Raw genomic sequence first — 19,378 nt, 5'->3', positions numbered from 1 at the left:
CTTTAAAATAAAAAAAATTTAATTTTTTACTTAAAATGATTACATTTCATAAATTATTTACCTCTAACACCAAAGATAATTTATTAAAAATTTATCTCAGGCAAGGACTTTATAGCAACAAGTGAAGGAAACAATACTTACTTGACTGCTTTGATGCACTCTGATTATAGTTGATGCACTCCCTCCCTCCTTCCCTTCCTCTTTTCTTTTTTTTTTTTTTTCCCTTCCTCTTTTCCTCCCTCTCTCTGCCCCTCTTTTCTTCCATCTGGCTCCCTCCCTCCTTTGTGGCCCCAGATCCTCTCTGTTTCCCCTCACCTCTCTCTTCCCCTTCTTTCTCTCAGTTCCTTTCTCCCTGTTATGCTGGTCACCATTCACTAGTTGATTTCACAGTCAACAAAATGGGTCATAACCTACAGTTTGAAAAACACAATTCAGGACTCTAAGTTCCTTGAGGGCAGTAACTGTGTCCATGAATCATTTTATCTTCATATTTCCAAAGCCTGGCACTATTCCTGAGCTCTCAGTAGCCTCTCAGTAAATGTTTTCCGAATGAATGGGCCTCAGTTAAGCTCTGCAGCCACCGGGATTCCGGAAGGGACAGAAGTGAATAATTTATCACAGACTTCCCAGGAACTCCTGCTGTCCTCTAGACACTGGGGCCATTGTGGATGTGTCTGGGAAGCCCTACTCTCTCTGCCCTGCCTTCTCCCTCCCCCTAGTTTCCAGGAGAGAGGGCAGGAGGTTTAATGAAGTTCAGAGATTTCTGGAGACAAGAAGTGGATTCATCAGGTTCTCGGGTAGGTATTTGTCAAGGGACAAATGGTTTAAAAAATGGAAGAAAGCAAGATTCTTAACAAGCCCTTTGTTTGATTTTATATATGTAAACTTTGTTCTCCTAGTACCTGGATCCTGCTGCTCCTTCTACAGCCACGACCCTGCCATTTTTCAACCAATCTGTTAGACCCGACCACTTCTGATTTTTTTTTTTTTTTTAGAACACTCTAAATCTCTATTATACTGTGTCCCATGCCAGGATTTTTCCATTTGGGGGTAGAAAAAAAATCCCCAAGCCCACCAAAACCCTGTGGGTTGGTTTCCTGTCCAGCTGGCTTGCTGTTCCCCAGGATTTTATTCCCATCATCAAAGTGACTTGACAGACCAAGAACAAACCTCTGGCTCACCCTGAATTCACAGTGTACCATTTCCAAGTCAGAACAAACATCAAGTAACAGTGAGAGAAAAAGAAAGGGAACAAAATTATTTTCCTGACCTAGAAGCCAGTTCAGAGTGAGGCCCAATTCTGACTCCAGACAGGGATGTTATGTGGCTATGGCTGTGGCTGTGGCTGTGGCCGTCCTTGAGGGTAGAGCCATGAAGAGTGGACTCCAAGCCAGAATTTCTGTCTGAGTTGGTCTCAAAGGAAAAGCCATAGATGGACTCCTTTCTGGCCCCAGATCTCTGTTTCCTGGAATCAAAAGCAGCAGCATTTGAGGGAGCATCCCACAATCTCATTGACTACATCAGACTTGGCCCAGAGCCTTTCCATTATGGGGGCAATCAGAGTGGTCCCGAAGTGTTCCCAGGAGACCAGCAAGGTCACCAGCCCATGCCAGGTTCAAAAAAGGATGCAGAAACACTTTAACCAGGCAGGGGGCTCTAAAGATTGCCAACCTTTCCTCTATTCATTTAGAAATTCTAAAAAATATATGAACTTAGCTAAAATCTCACAGAAGCTCCTCATCAGAGTTGAAAGTCAAACCAGCTTCCCCCAGATTTCCCTTCATGGTTCTATATGGCTCTATCAACAGAAAAACATCGGAGAGGCTATGATTCTGAGGCCACATGGGAGCAGTCAGTGCAATTTTTACACTACGGAGCATCCAGTTAGCACGAAGTAGCCCATCTTCTGAAGGCCTGGCCTGCCTTATTCTTGTTCCTGTTTTTCAACACATTCTCTATTCTTCCCATCCTGATCTTCCCGGGTCCATAGACAGGCCAGACTAATTCCTTCCCATATCTATTGCCCCCTCTCAAAATGCCCTTCCTGATCAACTTTATCTAGCTAAAATCTTTCCATCCTTCACAGCTCAGTTGGAATTACATCTTTATTAACCTTTCCCATTTCTCCAATCCACCCTGATATTCTTTCTCTTCACTCCTTACATCCTGTCACAAAGCTTGACCTTATTCTTGTCTTCATAAATGGACAGAATTCTCTGAGATCAGAAATCAACTCATGGACCTCACTTCCCAGCACTTAGCACAAAGCTAGATGCTCAGGGGATTCTCTCTGCTATCCACAGGCCACTTACTCAGCCCTGTGCTAGCTATTTGATGATTCATTAACCCCTAGCATTGGCTTTTCTCACTTTGTTTCTTGAGTGGCCCTTTATTTGGCAGAGGGAAGTCCTACCTGTTATATGGTAGAAATGCCAGAATTGCAAATTATGTCATTAAAGAAATTTTCATAAACTGTGGGCCTTTCATAGGGAGTAGAAGAATAAGGACAGGGAGTTAGGATTGAGAGACCTGGGAAAAACTAGATAGAAACAAAAGATAGGGGTAGGATTCGGAATAAAAATTCCAAATAGATAAAAGTTTTAAGCAACAATAAGAAAAAAATGAAACTGTAAAGTTCTACAAGAAAATATGGGAAAATTCTGTGTATATACATATGTATAGATATAGATATGGATATGGATATAGAGAATTTTGAAGAAAGTTTGGGCTTTGTAAGCATGATATGAAACCCAGGGGACAGAAATAAAAATACCAATATATTTGGCTGTATAGGACTAAATGTTTTTGAATTATAAAAACTATAAAGTTGAAAGACAAAACTGCAAAAATATTTGTAGTACATATGACAAAGAGTACATTTCCTTAATATATACAGCAAGCTCCTACAAATCAACGAGAAGACCACCACCAACATAACGGACAGGGAATTGAATACATTTTACAGAAAAAGAAGTTCAAGTACCTTTTTTGAAAAGCATATAAAGTGATGATCAACTTCACTTATAACAAAATAGTTGCAACTTAAAATGATGAGATAATGTTTTTTTCACTTGGTAAAAGTAAAAAAGTTTAATAGTGCACTGTGTTGGTCAGGTTGTGGGAGACTAGAATTCTTACATGCTGTTGGTAAGAGTATGAATTGGTTACAGTCCCTTTGGAGAACATCTTATTAAAATCTATCATAATTTTATATGTGCAAATATCTTGATTCATCCCTTCAACTTCTAGGAATTTCTCCCCTGAGTACTCATTTATATGCACAAAACTGATGTACATATACATTCTTTATTGTTTTTAGCAAAGTATCATAAACTAAATTATTTCAAAAGGGGATTGGTACCTCCGTGACACAGAGCAGTCTACAGGCATTTAAAAATGAGGCAAATCTCTGTTTTTAATGGAATGATATCGAATATATATAAGTGGAAAAAAGTAATGCCTAGAACTTAGTATATAGCAAACTACTATTTTTATAAAAATAAACAAGTAGGTAGCTATAGACAGATGCTTGTAAATGAACAGAATGTGCCTAAAAGACATACTGAGTAATAATGTGGTTCCTTCCAGGGAACAGAATATGAGTAGAGGACAGTGGATGGCAAAGAACTTAATTTTCACTGCATGTCCTTTGGTACTGACTTATTTTTATACCATGTGCACATTTATCTATTTTTTAAAGCTAATTTTTAAAAAAGAGCTAGGTGGGGATGCCTGGGTGACTCAGTGGTTGAGCATCTGTCTTCAGCTCAAGGCGTGATCCCAGTCTGGGGATTGAGTCCCGCATTGGGCTCCCTCTGAGAAGCCTGCTTCTCCCTCTGCCTGTCTCTGCTCTCTGTGTGCCTCTCATGAATAAATCAATAAAATCTTAAAAAAAAAAAAAGAACGAGGTGCAGTATGAAATTAGGCCAAGCGTGAGGTATACATATAAACTAGGAATCATGGTAGGGTAGGAGTTGAAGCAAGCTGATAACTATAGAGGAAGCAAGTCAGTAGGACATAAATGAGACAGGTCAGCCACGGAGAGACTTTGACACAAGACAGTTTCAAGTCAGAAGTATCTGATTCGGGATCCCTGGGTGGCGCAGCGGTTTGGCGCCTGCCTTTGGCCCAGGGCGCGATCCTGGCGACCCGGGATCGAATCCCACGTCGGGCTCCCAGTGCACGGAGCCTGCTTCTCCCTCTGCCTGTGTCTCTGCCTCTCTCTCTCTCTCTCTCTCTCTCTCTGTGACTATCATAAATAAATAAAAATTAAAAAAATAAATAAAAATCAGAAGTATCTGATTCGCTTTTCATGTGAGAGCATATGCCAGCCCTAGAATATGGGCAGTTCAGGCTAGAGTGGGAATAAACTTTAGAGAAAGTATAAAACTGTTAAAATGCAGAGAGTGAGGAGGATGGGTTTAGCGGTCAAGTAAATGCGATTTCCCTAGCCAGAACACTTGTGCCATTCCCTAATCTCCGGTTGGAAGCAGACAAGGGCAGGGAACAAACACTGTGGGAGTGTCTGCCACGGCCCAGCAGCGAGGCGGGCCTTCTGGTTGCCCTGCCACATCCGAAGCTCACAGTGACTCACTACGCAGTGATTAGTGTTCCCATTGTACAAGTCAGGAATATGACTCAGGTCACAGAAATAGGCGGCAAAGCCAATATTCAAACCCAGATCTGTCCCTTCTCTTTTTACTACTTGTACTGAATTATTAGTACACCAAGGAGGGTGGGGCCTTTCTTCATGGTCAGTCTGAACTGAGGCTCAGAATCAGGGGACCTTCAGCAGCACTGTTCTCAGAAGAAAGTCTTCATTCTTCCTTTTTTATCCAGACCCCTAAATCCAGCCCACTTACCTTTCCCAGCGTATGGTTCAAAGAGTAAAGTCAACTCCATTTATTGAAAGACAAAAAAATTCCATTTGCCAGGAAAGGAATGTGTGTCACAGTGTTTGTTAGTGCTTCTGTGTGTTTGTTTTTCAGCTGGTTATTTTAAGTCCATAGGTCTGGTTTGTCCTATGGTAGTGCAGTTCTCCTTTCTCCAAAATGCTAAGTCAGCGATACTTGTAACCAATGATTCTTTCCCCCCAGATTTGTCCACTAAACAGGAAAAATAATAGAATATAACTCCCCCTGCCAATCTCCTTGTTTTCAAATAACTGGGATAGGATACTGGGTTTTGTTTGTTTTTAGTTTGTTTTATTTGGAACCAGAGCATAGAGTTTTTTATCTGTTTTGTGTATGCATGTCCCCAACCTCCACCATATGCTCTAGGATTTCATTTCCTCATTTGACTTACTGACGTGTTTTTACTATTGGTGATTAAATGTCTAAAAGCATTTGCCATGAAGCCCTAGGCCTCATGATAGGCCTATGAGAAAATACCTTTTTCTCTTCTGTGTGACCCAGACCTCAGGGAGAAAAAATATCAATTTATCTCCTGTTCTTTACCTTTCTAGGCAAAATCCATGTTTGGTGACCAGAGCTGTATATATTGACATTCTCTTCCTGTTGACTCGCTGCCTTGACAAACCCACAAAAGGCAACCAGCCAGGTATGATTCATAGTTATATCATATTTTGGAATGATGATGGATCTTTGAAATACAGGTGGGGCTTATAGTGGTTCTACCACACACTGCCCCCAGCTTTGACTTTTGTCAAACTAACCACACATCAAAATTAAGCATGGTATCATATGGTTCCCTCATAGAAGCTTCTCAAGGAAAGTTCTTGTTGAATGGGAAGTTTTTCATTTATTTTCTATTTGGTGTTTCAGGAGACAATGTGGACTCTATTCAGATATCCCGTGTGTTTCAGAGACCTTGGCTTTTTCCCCTTCCGTTGAATTTTCTTTGAAAGTTCATCAATTTCAACAACTGAGAGTCTATGCTTCATTTCGTGGAGCTGAGTTGGGCTCATTTGATCCTGGAGTCTGAATACCTGAGACACTGTCCCAATCTACCCATTACTGCCTTAAGATGTGTTCCTTGGTCATATATGTCTCTATCAGGCGCCAGATCCATATACAATTGTTCTGTTTTAATCATGATTCAGAGTGGTTTTCTTAAAACAGAGAAGGGCAACTCCAAATAAAAAAAAAATTTTTTTATGTGTTTATATAAGAGGCTGCAGGAAGTGCTGTACATGAGTTCCAGGCCACAGACTGAAACTGATTTTCATCAACACAAACTGGAATGCAGGGTAATGAGCCTGCAACTGGTTAAAATCAGCCTCTTCTAATTGATTAGGCCTGTCTAAAGGAGGCTACAATTACAAAGTCACATTCTGAGTACAAGCAGGCCAGGCCTTTCCTCTGTTACATTTAGTCTGTCAATGATTTGTTGTCTTCAGTAAATATATTCAGGCTGTCAGAGTCCGGCTCTGTCCATATGGAACCCTGTTCCCAAATTCAAACCAATTTAAAGTGCTTTGAGGGGGAGGTGCGAAACCACCTCACCCGGATCAGTGTATATTAGCCCACAAAGCCCCTGTGGCCATGCAGAGGTAAGAAGAACACGCCTGGATTTTCATCAGCTCCATATCCCTGCATAGGGGTAGCTATTGTATCCATTTGATGGAATAAGATCATATAGTTTTATAGCTATAAACCAGTCCTAGTTTATGCCTCTTGTCCCAGCATAATTATTAATAGTGCCCCCCTTCACTCTTGAAAGTGTCCAGGTTTGCAGCAGAAATTATAGATCACCCTCTCTGTAAGGGACCTCAGGGTTGCACCACCTTATTTTACACTTGAACTAACTGGGGTGCAGAGATTATAAATCAGATGGTACCAAGTAAGTTGTTCCTGGTTTCCTTTATTTTTGTATTTCAGTTCCAGATTCCATATAGCTTTACAGTACTTCTCTGCTTAGTAGCTGAAGGACTTTGGCCACGAAAGAGTTGCTCATGACTAATGAGTCCAGCCTTTGCGATCCTCTTGGAGTTGTGTGGTTGATTGTAATCATCAGTTTATTTGAATTAAGTTTCTCCCCTCCCTTTTTTTTTTTAAGATTTTATTTATTTATTTATTGAGAGAGAGAGAGATCACACATAAGTCAGGGGAAGGAGGAGCTGAGGGAGAGGGAGGAGCTGAGGGAGAGAGAGAGGCCTAGACAGGGCTCCATCCCAGGACCCCAGGATCATGACCTGAGCTGAAGGCAGACACATAACTGATTGAGCCACCACCCAGGTGCCCCTGAACTAAGTTTCTCTTAATGTATTAGTACCTTTATTCCTTGTCCAGGGGGGTTCACCCTTGAATGTTGTGGGTTTCCCTTCTCTGTTCTCCAACTGCCTGCCCTTTACTGATGATTGGGCTCCTCCATGAATGTGTTGGTCTTTTTGAACCATCCTTTGCTCCAAAGTCTTGCGTTATATAAGAATTTGTATCCCAGTTAAATGTGGTCACAGCTGTCGTTTATTTTATGCAGCAGTATTGTACTTGCATCAATGCATCATTCCTCTGAACAAATTAGTTACTCTGCAGAGTAGGATGCAACAGGGTGGGTGTTCTTGCCTTTGTTCTAGTATGACAGCCATCGCTCTAAATATTTTATCCTGCACTGCCCAGTATGGCAGTCACTAGCCAGCCACATGTGACTCCTAAGCACTTGGGATGTTGCCGATCCAAATGGGAATGTTTCATAAGAATAAAATACACATCCAACTTCAAAGAGTTTGTATGAAAAAAGGAATGCGAAATTTCTCATTTACTTTATATTGATTACATCTTGGAATAATAATATTTTTGATATATTGGATTAAATTAGATAAATTATTAAAATTAATTTCACCTGTTTCTTTTTACTTTAAAAAATGTGGCTGCTAGAAAATCAAAAATTGCATATATGGCTCCTATTATATTCCTATCAGACAAGTAAGGATTTTATCCAGTCCCTTGGAGTTTGCCCACATAAGCCACAGATGTGTGTGTATATATGCATGTCTATCTGTATGAATGTTATATAATCATATCATATATCCACACAAACAGTGGTAACAAATTTTCCTCTTTTGAGGATGGAACTGGATATTTAGAACTAACCAAATGCCAAATACAATGGCAATTAAGATGGATGGCACTGTTGAGGAAAAAAATGAACTGTGAACTTAAAGTAATAAAATCTATTCTTATGTGTTTCATAAATTGTTTCTGAAGGCAGTTTGAGCAATAGCCAAACATGTTCCCAAACAAAGCGATCACTTACTGAGATATAGACTTCCATATGATTTCAAAATAATGTCATGACATTATAATGTGTTACCTTGCAAGTACCTTGAAAGAATGAATAGTGCCTTAGATTCTTTGCCCCTGGGCGGCCCCGGTGGTTCAGTGGTTTAGCGCCGCCTTGGGTCCAGGGTGTGATCCTGGAGACCCGGGATCGGGTCCCACGTCGGGCTCCCTGTATGGAGCCTGCTTCTCCCTCTGTCAGTGTTTCTGCCTCTCTCTTTCTCTCTCTGTCTCTGTGTCTGTCATGAATAAATAAATAAATAATTTTTAAAAAAAAGATTCTTTGCCCCTCAGCTAAGCACATAGCAAGCCATCATTAAATGGGTTATGAACTGAGTGAAATGCAGAGTTTTCCTCAGTTTTTAGAATAGTAACAGTTGTCATCAAGATACAAAAGTCTTATTGAAATTCATGTATCTATCAGATGTAAATTCATTTTCTGAATTCAAATGGTATGTTGATATCATGTTATCGTGTTCATATCATGTCTATAAATGTGCACGTACTTCCATTATTAGCTCACAAAGCTCAGAGTAGGTGTATCATTTAGGCTCTGAAGCCATAGCCCTGGGTTTGAATCCCAGATCTGCCATTTAGCTTTGTGACCTTAGGCAAGTCATTGAATCTCTGGGAGACGATTTTTCTCAATTGTAATTGGGGGTGATAACAGGATCTGTATCTTAGAGTGGTTGTTCACAAATTTATGTACATTCTTATATAAAGAATGTGCTTTGCATCACACAGAATAAGTGCTCAATAAATATAAGATATTGTTATATTATCATGATCATCATTATCATTAGCAGGAAACATGCATCTAATCCAGTCCCCTGCAGCCCCTCACATTCACAATTCTCTTAAACATCTTCAGGAAAGAAGAAATGCCTGCTTTCCTAGGAAAATACTGAAACATGGCATAGCCATCATAGAATGTCAGAAAATTGGGCAGCCCAGGTGGCTCAGGGGTTTAGTGCCGCCTTCAGCCCAGGGTGTGTGGTCCTGGAGACCCGGGATCAAGTCCCGTGTCGGGCTCCCTGCGTGGAGACTGCTTCTCCCTCTGCCTGTGTCTGTGCCTCTCTCTCTCTCATGAATAAATAAATAAATAAAATCTTAAAAAAAAAAAGAATGTCAGAAAATCCACTTGATTAAGGATGCTCCTGCCCCTCTGATTGATTCCAAAAAAGTATCATTTTTTTGTTGCTCATTTATTTTTTCATTCATCAAAAATGACATGCTAATATCAGACAGATTGAATACCTATAGCTAGAGATACGCATACATGAGTTTTAGGCTTATAAGTAGGGGCAGTAAGGGATTATAGGTGCTATAAAAAGAGTCTTTATAGGATTCATTGGAGGCACCCAAGAATGGAAGTACATTTCTATTTGGGAAGATAGGAGGGCTTCATAGAAAAGAATTGGTTGAGCTGAGTTTTGAGGGAAAGTAGAGATTGACCATATGTGCAAGGTGAAGGTGGGCATTATAGATAGAGGGAGAAGCATGGCCAGAGCCACAGAGGTACAAGTCAGCACAGCCTTCACAGAGCTAGGACAGTGACCTGAGTGTCATGATGGAAATGAGGCTGCAGAAGCAAGAACTCAATCATGAAGGAACTCACAGGCTAATCGAAGAGCTTGTACTTGACCTTGTGGACAAAGGAGAATCAATTTGAAGGACATAAGAGTCACATCGTGTGGTTTTTAAGACAAGGTGACATTTCCTTCTATGCTCCCATCCTTATGAACTAAGTTCCAATTGTCACCAAGAAAGAATATAACTGAAAATCCATTCATGGAATGTCAGGGGGATTTGTCCAGACATTGTGATCATCAGCATTGGGGCTCTGGGAAGTGGGAGTGGGGAGCAGAGAACCAGACTGAACGTAAAGGCAATATCGTGCTAAAAATAGTTGTCTTGGAATGGTGCCATGAGGGGGGTTTCCTCCTCTTATTTCCATTTTACAAATCTTAAACACCATAATTCTGGTTTATTCATAGGGGAGTATATATTTGTATTTCAACAGTGAATGTATCTAACTATGAATCTTGAAGGTGATTAATTATTTCCAAAAGGAATGAAGTAGTATCCATTTCAGGGAAACTTTGGTTGGAGGAGGATCTGTCCATCTCCTCGCAAACACTATTCGATACATGACCTTAGAAGGCTATTTCCACCCCTACATTTTCTCAGAACCACGTTGAGAGGCTGGGGGCATACACAAGGAGGAGAACCAGTGCAGGGGAAAGGCAGGGAAGATGATTAGAAAAGCTTCAGATAATGATGTGTTTTGTGTGATTCAGACTTTTATCTTAGTGCTTCCCCATCCTTTGAGGTTTCCTCAGCCATTAACTAGGTTTTAAAAATTCCAGATCTGGGGGTTTTGTTTTGAGTTCCAAAGTGATTTAAACCCACAGGACTCTCTGTCCCCTGTATTCTTTTTCCTCTTCTGAATCCAGCTGTCATCATTCGTATACATCAGTTTCCTGCTGGAAAGAAAATTATAGTCTCTGGGTGGAGTTGGGGGATGAGGAAGAAGAGGCCTAACCACCCCAAGCACTCCGAGGCTGTCTTGCAGGCCTGGGCAGGGATGGGGAGACACAGCTTTCACTGTCATTGGAAACCCACCTATAATTCGTCGCTCTCAGGTTGGACATTTTCCATCCTACTCTGCAGTCAGTGTACAGGCTGTTTGTTTCCCTGCCCTTGAAAATGTTTCTAGGATGCCCAGCGTACACTTATTCTGAGGAAACATTTTCTTTTTTCTTTTTTCTTTTTTTTAAGATTTTATTTATTTATTCATGAGAGACACAGAGAGAGAGAGAGAGGCAGAGACACAGGCAGAGGGAGAAGCAGGCTCCATGCAGAAGCCCGATGTGGGACTCGATCCCGGGACTCCAGGATCACGCCCTGGACTGAAGGCAATCGCTAAACCGCTGAGCCACCCAGGGATCCCCTGAGGAAACATTTTCAATACCAACCTCCCTGCGGGATAATTCTGACCAACAGTTACTGAGCACCTAACTCTGTGCCAAGCATCATGCAAGCATTTTGCCTCATTAATGAGGGAAATAGTAGTGGTCCTTCATGTTAGACATGAGGACACCCAAGGCACAAACACAACTTGGCCAAGTGTCCCAAGAATAGTAAGAGAACACAGCCTGAGATTCCCCACCACACAGGGCCAGAATCGGGAAAACCTCTACTTCAGTGAGGGTGCCCTGGAACCTTCTGGGTTGTTCCAACTTCCCATTCCTCTTCCTCTCCTGTAGGACCCCCAGGCCTCAGGGACGGATCGCCTTCATAAGGAGCTTCCAGATCACATGCTTTCATGGGGACTTTCTTGCCTGCATTTCTGTCCTCCATGCCAGCAGTATGTGGAATAATGTGAGGGTGTACCTGGGACAGAAGCAGTTGCTAGAAAGAGGAAGCTTGACTGCTCCCAGGCAGCCATCTGCCCTTTTCGTCTTTGCTAGTGGACCTATGGCCCACGAAACGCTTCCCAGTACCAGGCTGCTGGCGGCTACATTTTGTGATTTCTTTGTTAGTTGGGATTTATAGTTCAAATCTCATCATTCTGCCAAATGCAATAAACATTTTGTTTTACTGGAATGTAACTTTTATTACTGTTATTATTTTTCTTCTTAATGCCTTAAAAGTGACCAGCTTGTGGGCGTGAAGTCAGAATCCCTAAATAGTCTGAATGCCAAGTCAGTGTGCTTTGTAGATCAGTATAAGATTAGAAGACAGGCTCTCATTTATTACTACTTGTATTTATATAATGGAAGTTAGGTAATGTAAGCGCTCCCAAAGGCCAGCTCAGATGTTGATGATGGTTAAATGGTAAAACCTGTGACAAGTATCCAACAAGGCCTTGTATTTGTACTGCCTTGAACATGAATAATATATGTGTGACATGAATAAATATAAGGTCAATGATTTTTATGACATACTAACTTCCTTTACCTAAGTTCCTGGGAAATAGAGCCAAACAATTACAGAGAATAAAAACATTGGCAACTTACAAACACCTGCTTTGATTATTTGGTCTAATTAGGTTAAATTTAACCAATCCCATCTGAACAAATTGAAAACAATTCTTATCTGTTCCCTTGGTCATGTACTTTTATCGGTGTTGGATGCAGATGTGTTTAATATGACACAGTTGGTGCTATTCTCTTAGCTCTGGGTGGGAGATAAAAGGGAATTGAGAACATATTTTTAGAGTCTTCTGGGGACTTTTTATTTCTGGGCCTGCAGCTATGAAATTTCAAGGGAAAAAAAAAAAAAACAGGCTTTGTTGTCAATAAATTAGTTGCTTTTCTCCAAAACACTGAGACTGTCATCTGAACGGTTGCTTTTGCCAGAAATATCTTTCCCAGGGAACAGTGAGCTCCTAAAATAAGCAGATGATTCTAGCTGCCTTTCAGAAGTCAGAATAATAGAGGATGTGTTATTAGATTGCTAGGTTCATGTGGTGTCTACCCCTCGTTAATTCCAAGCGTGGTGCTGAAGACATAGGCCCATGGTTCTTAGAATTTTAAAGTTTAGAGACCATTTAATCAGTAGGTAGAATGGAGACTATACCAATTAAATGACTTGCCCAAGGTCACACAGCTGGTTAGTGAAATAGTCAAGCTTCCTTGGCTTCTGGTCCGATGCTTATTTCCATAACCAAAATTAAGAGCCTCCAGTAGTGTGAGTTGGGTTAAGTGTCTGGATCTGTAATGGAACCATATCTTGAAACTGTCTTACCACCTTTCCACCCCAGGAGTAAAATACTATTACATACAACATCTGTAATTTCAGGTTTTTTTTTTTTTTAAGATTTATTTATTTATTCATGAGAGACACAGAGAGAGAGGCAGAGACACAGGCAGAGAGAGAAGCAGTCTCTAAACAGGCAGCCTGATATGGGACTCAATCCTGGACTCCAGGACTCCCTGAGCCGAAGGCAGACGCCCAACCTCTGAGCCACCCAGGAGTCTCTGTGATTTCAGTTTTCTTCTGTGTTCTTGTCTTGCTACACTCCAGCAGCCCTCATCACAGATAATCTGATACTAGTTACCCATGTCAATTAAATTAGTTAAGCAGGTTGTTTTTGAAAGCTTGGGATACAACATGTAGCCTTTTGTGTCTGGCTTCTTTCACTTAACAATGTTTTCAAGGTTCATCTGGTTGTACATGAACCAACACTATGCTTTTTTATGGTATTCCATGGGATCAATATACCACATTTTGTTTATTCATCAGTTGATGGACATTTAGGTTCTTTCTACTTTTTTGGCTATTATGAATAATACTATTATGAGGATTCATGGACAAGTGTTTGTGAGGATGTATGTTTTGAGTTCCCTTGGGTATTGACCTAGAAGAATTGCTGGGCCATATGCCAACTCTAAATTGAACTTTCTGAAGAATTGGCAAACTGTTTCCAAAGACTGCATCATTTTACATTTCTGCCAGCAATGTATATATATAAGGGCTTCAATTTCTCCACATCCTTGACAGCACTTGTTATTGTCCTTCTTTTTTATCATTGCCATCCTGGTTGGCATGAAGCAATATTGCATTATACTTTTGATTTGCATTTCGCTTATGGCTAGTGATGTCAAACATCTGTTCTATTGCTAACTGGCCATTTGTATATCTTTAGGAAAATGTCTGTTTAGATCCTTTGTCCATTTTTAAATTGGGCTGTCTTTTTATTCTTGAGTTGTAAGAGTTCTTTATATATTCTGTTAATCCCTTATCAGATATATGATATACAACTATATTCTCTCATTCTGTGAGTTGTCTTTTCACCTTCTTGATAATGTCCTTTGATGTACAGAAGTTGTAGTTTTGGGACGCCTGGGTAGCTCAGTGGTTGAGCGTCTGCCTTTGGCTCAGGTCGTGATCCTGGGGTCCTGGGATTGAGTACCACTTCAGGGTAGGGAGCCTGCTTCTCCCTCTTAAAGAGAAAAAAAAAGTTTAAGTTTTGATGTAATCTAGTTTATCTATTTTTCTTTTGTTGCTTGTGCTTTTGTCATCAAATCTAACAAACCATTGCCTAATCCAAGGTCACAAAGATGTGTACCCATGTTTTCTTCTAAAGACTGTTATAAAAAAAAAAAAAAAGACTGTTATAGTTTTATCTCTTAACATTTAGGTTTCTGATCCTTTTTCTTTTTTAAAAAAAATATTTATTTATTGGGGGGGTGGCAGTGGAGACAGAGGGAGAGAGTGAGTCTCAAGCCAACTCCATGCTTGCATAGTGCCCAACATGGGGGTTGATCTCGCAACCTGAGCCAAAATCAAGAGTCCTAGACACTCAACTGACTGTGCCACCCAGGTACCCTGGTTTCTGATCTATTTTGAGTGAATTTTTATATTTGGTGTGAGGTACAAATCCAGCTTCATTGTTTTGCATGTGGTTATGCATTTATCCCAGCACTATTTGTTGAAAAGACTTATTATCCTTTCCTCGTTTAATTGTCTTGGTACCCTGGTCAAATAATCAATTGACCATTAATATATGGATTTATTTCTGGACTCTCAGTTCTTTTCCATTGATCTATATGCCTGCCCTTATGCCAGAACCATACTGTCTTGATTATCATTGCTTTCTAGTAACTTTGGAAATCAGGTTGTAAACCCTCCAATTTTGTTCTTCTGTTTCAAGATTGTTTTGGCTGGGTCGCTTACATTGTTATACAAATTTTAGGAACAGTTTTTCAACTTCTGCAAAAAGGAAAGAAAAACCAGCTAAGATCTTGATAGGTATTGTCTTAAATCTATAGTTGAGTTTGAGGAGTATTGTCATTATAACAATATTATGTCTTCAAAAATTCAGATCAGAATACGGGATGTCAAAAAAAAAAAAAGAATAATAATACAGGATGTCATTCCATTTATGTAGATTTTCTTTCAGTGGTGTTTTGTAGTTTCCAGTATATACATCATGAATATCTTTGCTAAATAATGTATTCCTATTATATTCTTTGTGAGCTGTTATAAATGAAATTATGTTCTTAATTTCAATTTTGGGTGGTTTGTTGCTACTGTATAGAAGTACAATTGAAATTTGTACATTAATCTTTTATCCTGCAACCTTACTGAAGTCATTTATTAGGGGTTTTTGGTGGACTCTTTGGGGTTTTCTATATATGAGATCATGTCATATGCATGAGCTTCTTCCTTTCCAATCTGGAGCATTTTATTTATTTTTCTTGCCTAATTGCCCAGGCTAGAACTTCCTGGACAGTGTTAAATAGAAATGACAAGAGTAGACATTCTTGTCTTTTTCTTGATCTTCAGGAGAGAGCTTTCCATCTTTCACCATCAAGTATGTTGTCAGCTGTGGGTTTTTCATACATATCCCTTATCAGGTTGAAGAAGTTCCCCTTATTTCTAGTTTGTTGAGTATTTTTACTGTGAAAGGGTGTTGGAGTTTGTATAATTTTCTTCCGTATCTATTGAGATGATCATGTGATTTTTTACCTTTTATTAATATGATGTGACCCTGTTGCTTTTTATTGTTTAGCACTGCTCCATTATATGCATGGCTTGTTTATATTAACGCACCAATTGAAATACATTTGGGCATCTCTACTTTTTGGAAATTGTGAATAATGTGGCTCTGCGCATTCATATAGAAGTGTTTGTGTGGTCATGTTTTAATCCTCTTAAGCAAAACCTAGGAAAGTGATTATTGGGTCATATGATAAGAATTACAAGAAACTGCCAAACTTGTTTTCCAAAGGGGCTTACCACTTTGTATCCCCACCAGCACTATACGAGAGGTCTAGTTGTTCTACATCCTTACCTAGACTTGATATTATCCCTCTAGTAGCTATTTGAGTGGGTATAGTGGTATCTCATTGTGATTTTAATTTGCATTTCTCTAATGACCAGTTATATTGAGCATCTTTTCAGGTACCATATTTGCTATACATATATGTTTTTGGTAAAGCGTCTATTCAAATCTCTTACACATTTCTTTTTTAAATTGAGTTGTTGGGTCACCTGGGTAGCTCAGTTAGTTAAGCATCTGCCTTCAGCTCAGGTCATGATCCCAGGGTCCTAGAATTGAGCCCCACAGTAGGCTCCCTGCTCAGCGGGGAGTCTGCTTCTCCCTCTAACCTCTGCCACTCCTTCTGCTCGAGAGCTTTCTTTCTCTGTCTCTCTCAAATAAATAAATAAATGAAATCTTTTTAAAAATAAAATAAATTGAGTTGTTTATCTTACTGTTGAATCTTATTATTGAAAGTTCTTTATTCTGGATATAAGTCCTTTATACAAACAAATAGTTTGCAGGTATTTGCTACCTGTCTATTGCTTATCTCTTCATTTTCTTAACAATGTCTTTTGAAGAGCAAACATTTTTAATTTTGATGAAGTCCAATTTATCAGGTTTTTTTGCTTCATGTTTTTTGTGCCCTAGTAAAGAAGTCTTTGCCTATCCCAAGGTCACAAAGATGTTCGCACACGTTTTCTTCTACAATTTTGTATTTAGGATTTTACATTTATATCTTTAATTGACATCAAGCTAATTTTCATGCATCTCATAAGATTGAATTTCTCTTTTTCATTTCTTGCAAACAAATAACCAATTATTCCAGCACCATTATTTCTTCAAATATTTTTTCTAGTCCTTTCCCTTTTTCTTCTCTTTCTAGGATTCCACTATATGTATATTAGGTCACTGGGAGTTGTCCCACACATCACTGATACTCTTTTTTTTTTTCCTAGCTGTGTTTCATTTTTGATAGCTTCTAATCTATGTCTCTAAATTCACTAATCTTTTGCAGTGTCTAATCTGCTGCTAATTGATCTAGTGTATTTTTTTATTTCACGTATTATCTTTTTCACCTCTGTAAGTTTGATTTGTGTCCCTTTAATGTCTTTCATATCTCTCTTCATCGTGTTCCATTTTCCTCTAGATACTTGAGCAAATGTAGCATGTTTATAGTAGCTATTATCACGTCCTTGTCTCTCCTTCCATTATTGTTTTTTGGGGGTCTATTTATTAATTTTTCTCCTAGTTATGGGTCATATTTTCCCATACTTCCCACTTTTTTGCATGCTGATATTTTTTTATTAGGTGCCAGACCATATTAATTTTATGTTGTTGAGTATTGGGTTTATTTTATTCCTTTAAAGTGTTGGACTTTGGGGTGCCTGACTGGCTCGGTCACTAGAAAATCACTTCTATCACTTTGTTTTTGAAGCCTGTTGATTCCTCAACTGTAAAATGGGGATAATACCCTCTGAAGACTGGGGTGATGAAAGTCACATAAAAAAAAATATATGGAGGGATCCCTGGGTGGCGCAGCAGTTTGGCGCCTGCCTTTGGCCCAGGGTGCGATCCTGGAGACCCGGGATCGAATCCCACGCGTCGGGCTCCCGGTGCATGGAGCCTGCTTCTCCCTCTGCCTGTGTCTCTGCCTCTCTCTCCTCTCTCTCTCTCTCTCTGTGACTATCATAAAAATATATATATGTATATATATATATGGAGGCATCTGGGTTGCTCAGTTGGCTAAGCATCTGCCTTTGGTCATGATCTCAGGGTCCTGGGATCAAGCCCCAAGTCAGGCTCCTGCTCGGTGGGGAATTGGTTTCTCCCTCTCTCCCTCCTCTCTTGGTCATGTTCTCTCCCTTTCTTTCAAATAAATAAAATCTTTTCTTAAAAAATGAAAACTTGAAAAGTGATGAAAAATCCAATGTTGGAAGAAAAGAAGCTATCAGGAGTTAAAATTGATAGCAAAACTAAAGAAGTGAGTGATCATCTTATCCAGAGCAGGAGACAGAGCTTCTGCTGGTCCTATGGCCAGGTCCCACTTCCAGGCTCACCTCCATTGCTCATATGGCAAAATGTACTTAACTCCTCCCTCCATGTTGGGGCTGGATTTCACGTTAAATAGCATTCCCCAGACTCTGTTGGATTTGCCAGCTATAAACTGCACCTCAGAGCATCATTCCTACAGGTGTTAGAGTGCAGTCCAGTAGTGCCAGGAACTTCTTCAGCCTTACAGTTTCTCCCAGAACTGTAAACTGTAGCACTGGCAGGGGACAGAGGTAGGTGGTCTTCGCTCCTCCCTTACCACAGGAGATCTTCCCAGCCAGCTACTTCCTCTCCAGTTGGTTCACACTGTATCTCATTGCCTGAGGATGGAAGAGAAGCCCCACATCTTTTGGGGGGGAAAGGCAGATCTATACAGGGATGTCGACGGTGTGGTACTAGAGAGATTCCTGATTTCCCAATCTTGTCCTGAGTAGCCTGTCACTGACAAAGAACCAGAAACAGTGTTTGCTTAGAAGTAATTTCATGTTTGTATCTTTTGGTTGTCATGTGTTTATCCACAAGTATTTCCTGACTTCCCCCCTGTGTTGGGCAGAGGCAGCAATGGGATGGTGGGTGGAGTCCAGAAGTAAAAGCTGGTCCCACCCGGTGCCCGATGAGCTCACTTTTAGCTGGCCCAAATCCTTTCAGAGCTCCCGCCCCGAGCAGGCTCCCAAGCCCAGGACTGTTTATTTCTTGGGTGGACAAGATAGTCTTCAGATGGTCTTCTGGGAAGTTCATCCTCCTCCCTCAGCCACAGATAAGGAATTCTGTGCTTGGAAAATACATGCCTTTGAGAATATGCTGGGGGCAGAGGAAGGAGGGAATATTTTCAAAGGGATGTGTGTTGGGGCCACACCTGTGTCAGCAGGGCATGAAGGGCTTCAGAGCCCAAGAAACAGAAGGAGGCAAGAAGTAAGCAGCCAGCACCACCAGTTCAGCATGCTTCTCAAAACAGTCTCCAGGGCAGCCCAGGTGGCTCAGCAGTTTCTCTCCTGGAGACCTGGGATAGAGTCCCACATCGGGCTCCCTGCATGGAGCCTGCTTCTCCCTCTGCCTGTGTCTCTGCCTGTGTGTATGTGTGTGTCTCATGAATAAATAAAATCTTAAAAAAAAAAAAAAAAAAAGACAGTCTCCAGATCCTTCTACCAGGTCATCCTGCATGTTTGTTGTTGGAGGGGCCCCTGGGGTCAGGATTACAGTGTATTGGGAGGGGCAGAGGATTAAATAGAAGAATGGAATTTCCCTTTGATAAGGAGAAGCCAACGTTTATGAAATCAGTTGAGTTGTTGTTGTTGTTGTTGTTGTTGCAGTTCCTATG

The 19,378-nt window shown here is 40.4% G+C and overlaps 1 protein-coding gene across 7 annotated transcripts in view; it reads left to right on the top strand.

Annotated features, from left to right (window-relative positions):
• Positions 1-19,378, top strand: part of THADA (THADA armadillo repeat containing) — a 332,024-nt gene that overhangs the window by 243,119 nt on the left and 69,527 nt on the right. For all 7 annotated transcript variants that reach the window (XM_025465181.3, XM_035696069.2, XM_049115488.1 and 4 more), the window contains one exon: positions 5,465-5,559. In XM_025465181.3, coding sequence (XP_025320966.1) covers positions 5,465-5,559 — 95 coding nt within the window. The remainder of the gene's footprint in view (positions 1-5,464; positions 5,560-19,378) is intronic.

The sequence above is a fragment of the Canis lupus genome, chromosome 10 (genome assembly GCF_003254725.2).
Source record: "Canis lupus dingo isolate Sandy chromosome 10, ASM325472v2, whole genome shotgun sequence".
Taxonomy (NCBI): Eukaryota; Metazoa; Chordata; class Mammalia; order Carnivora; family Canidae; genus Canis; species Canis lupus.
The sequence above is the reverse complement of the archived record's forward strand: the minus strand, read 5'-3'. Positions and strand labels throughout refer to the sequence as shown.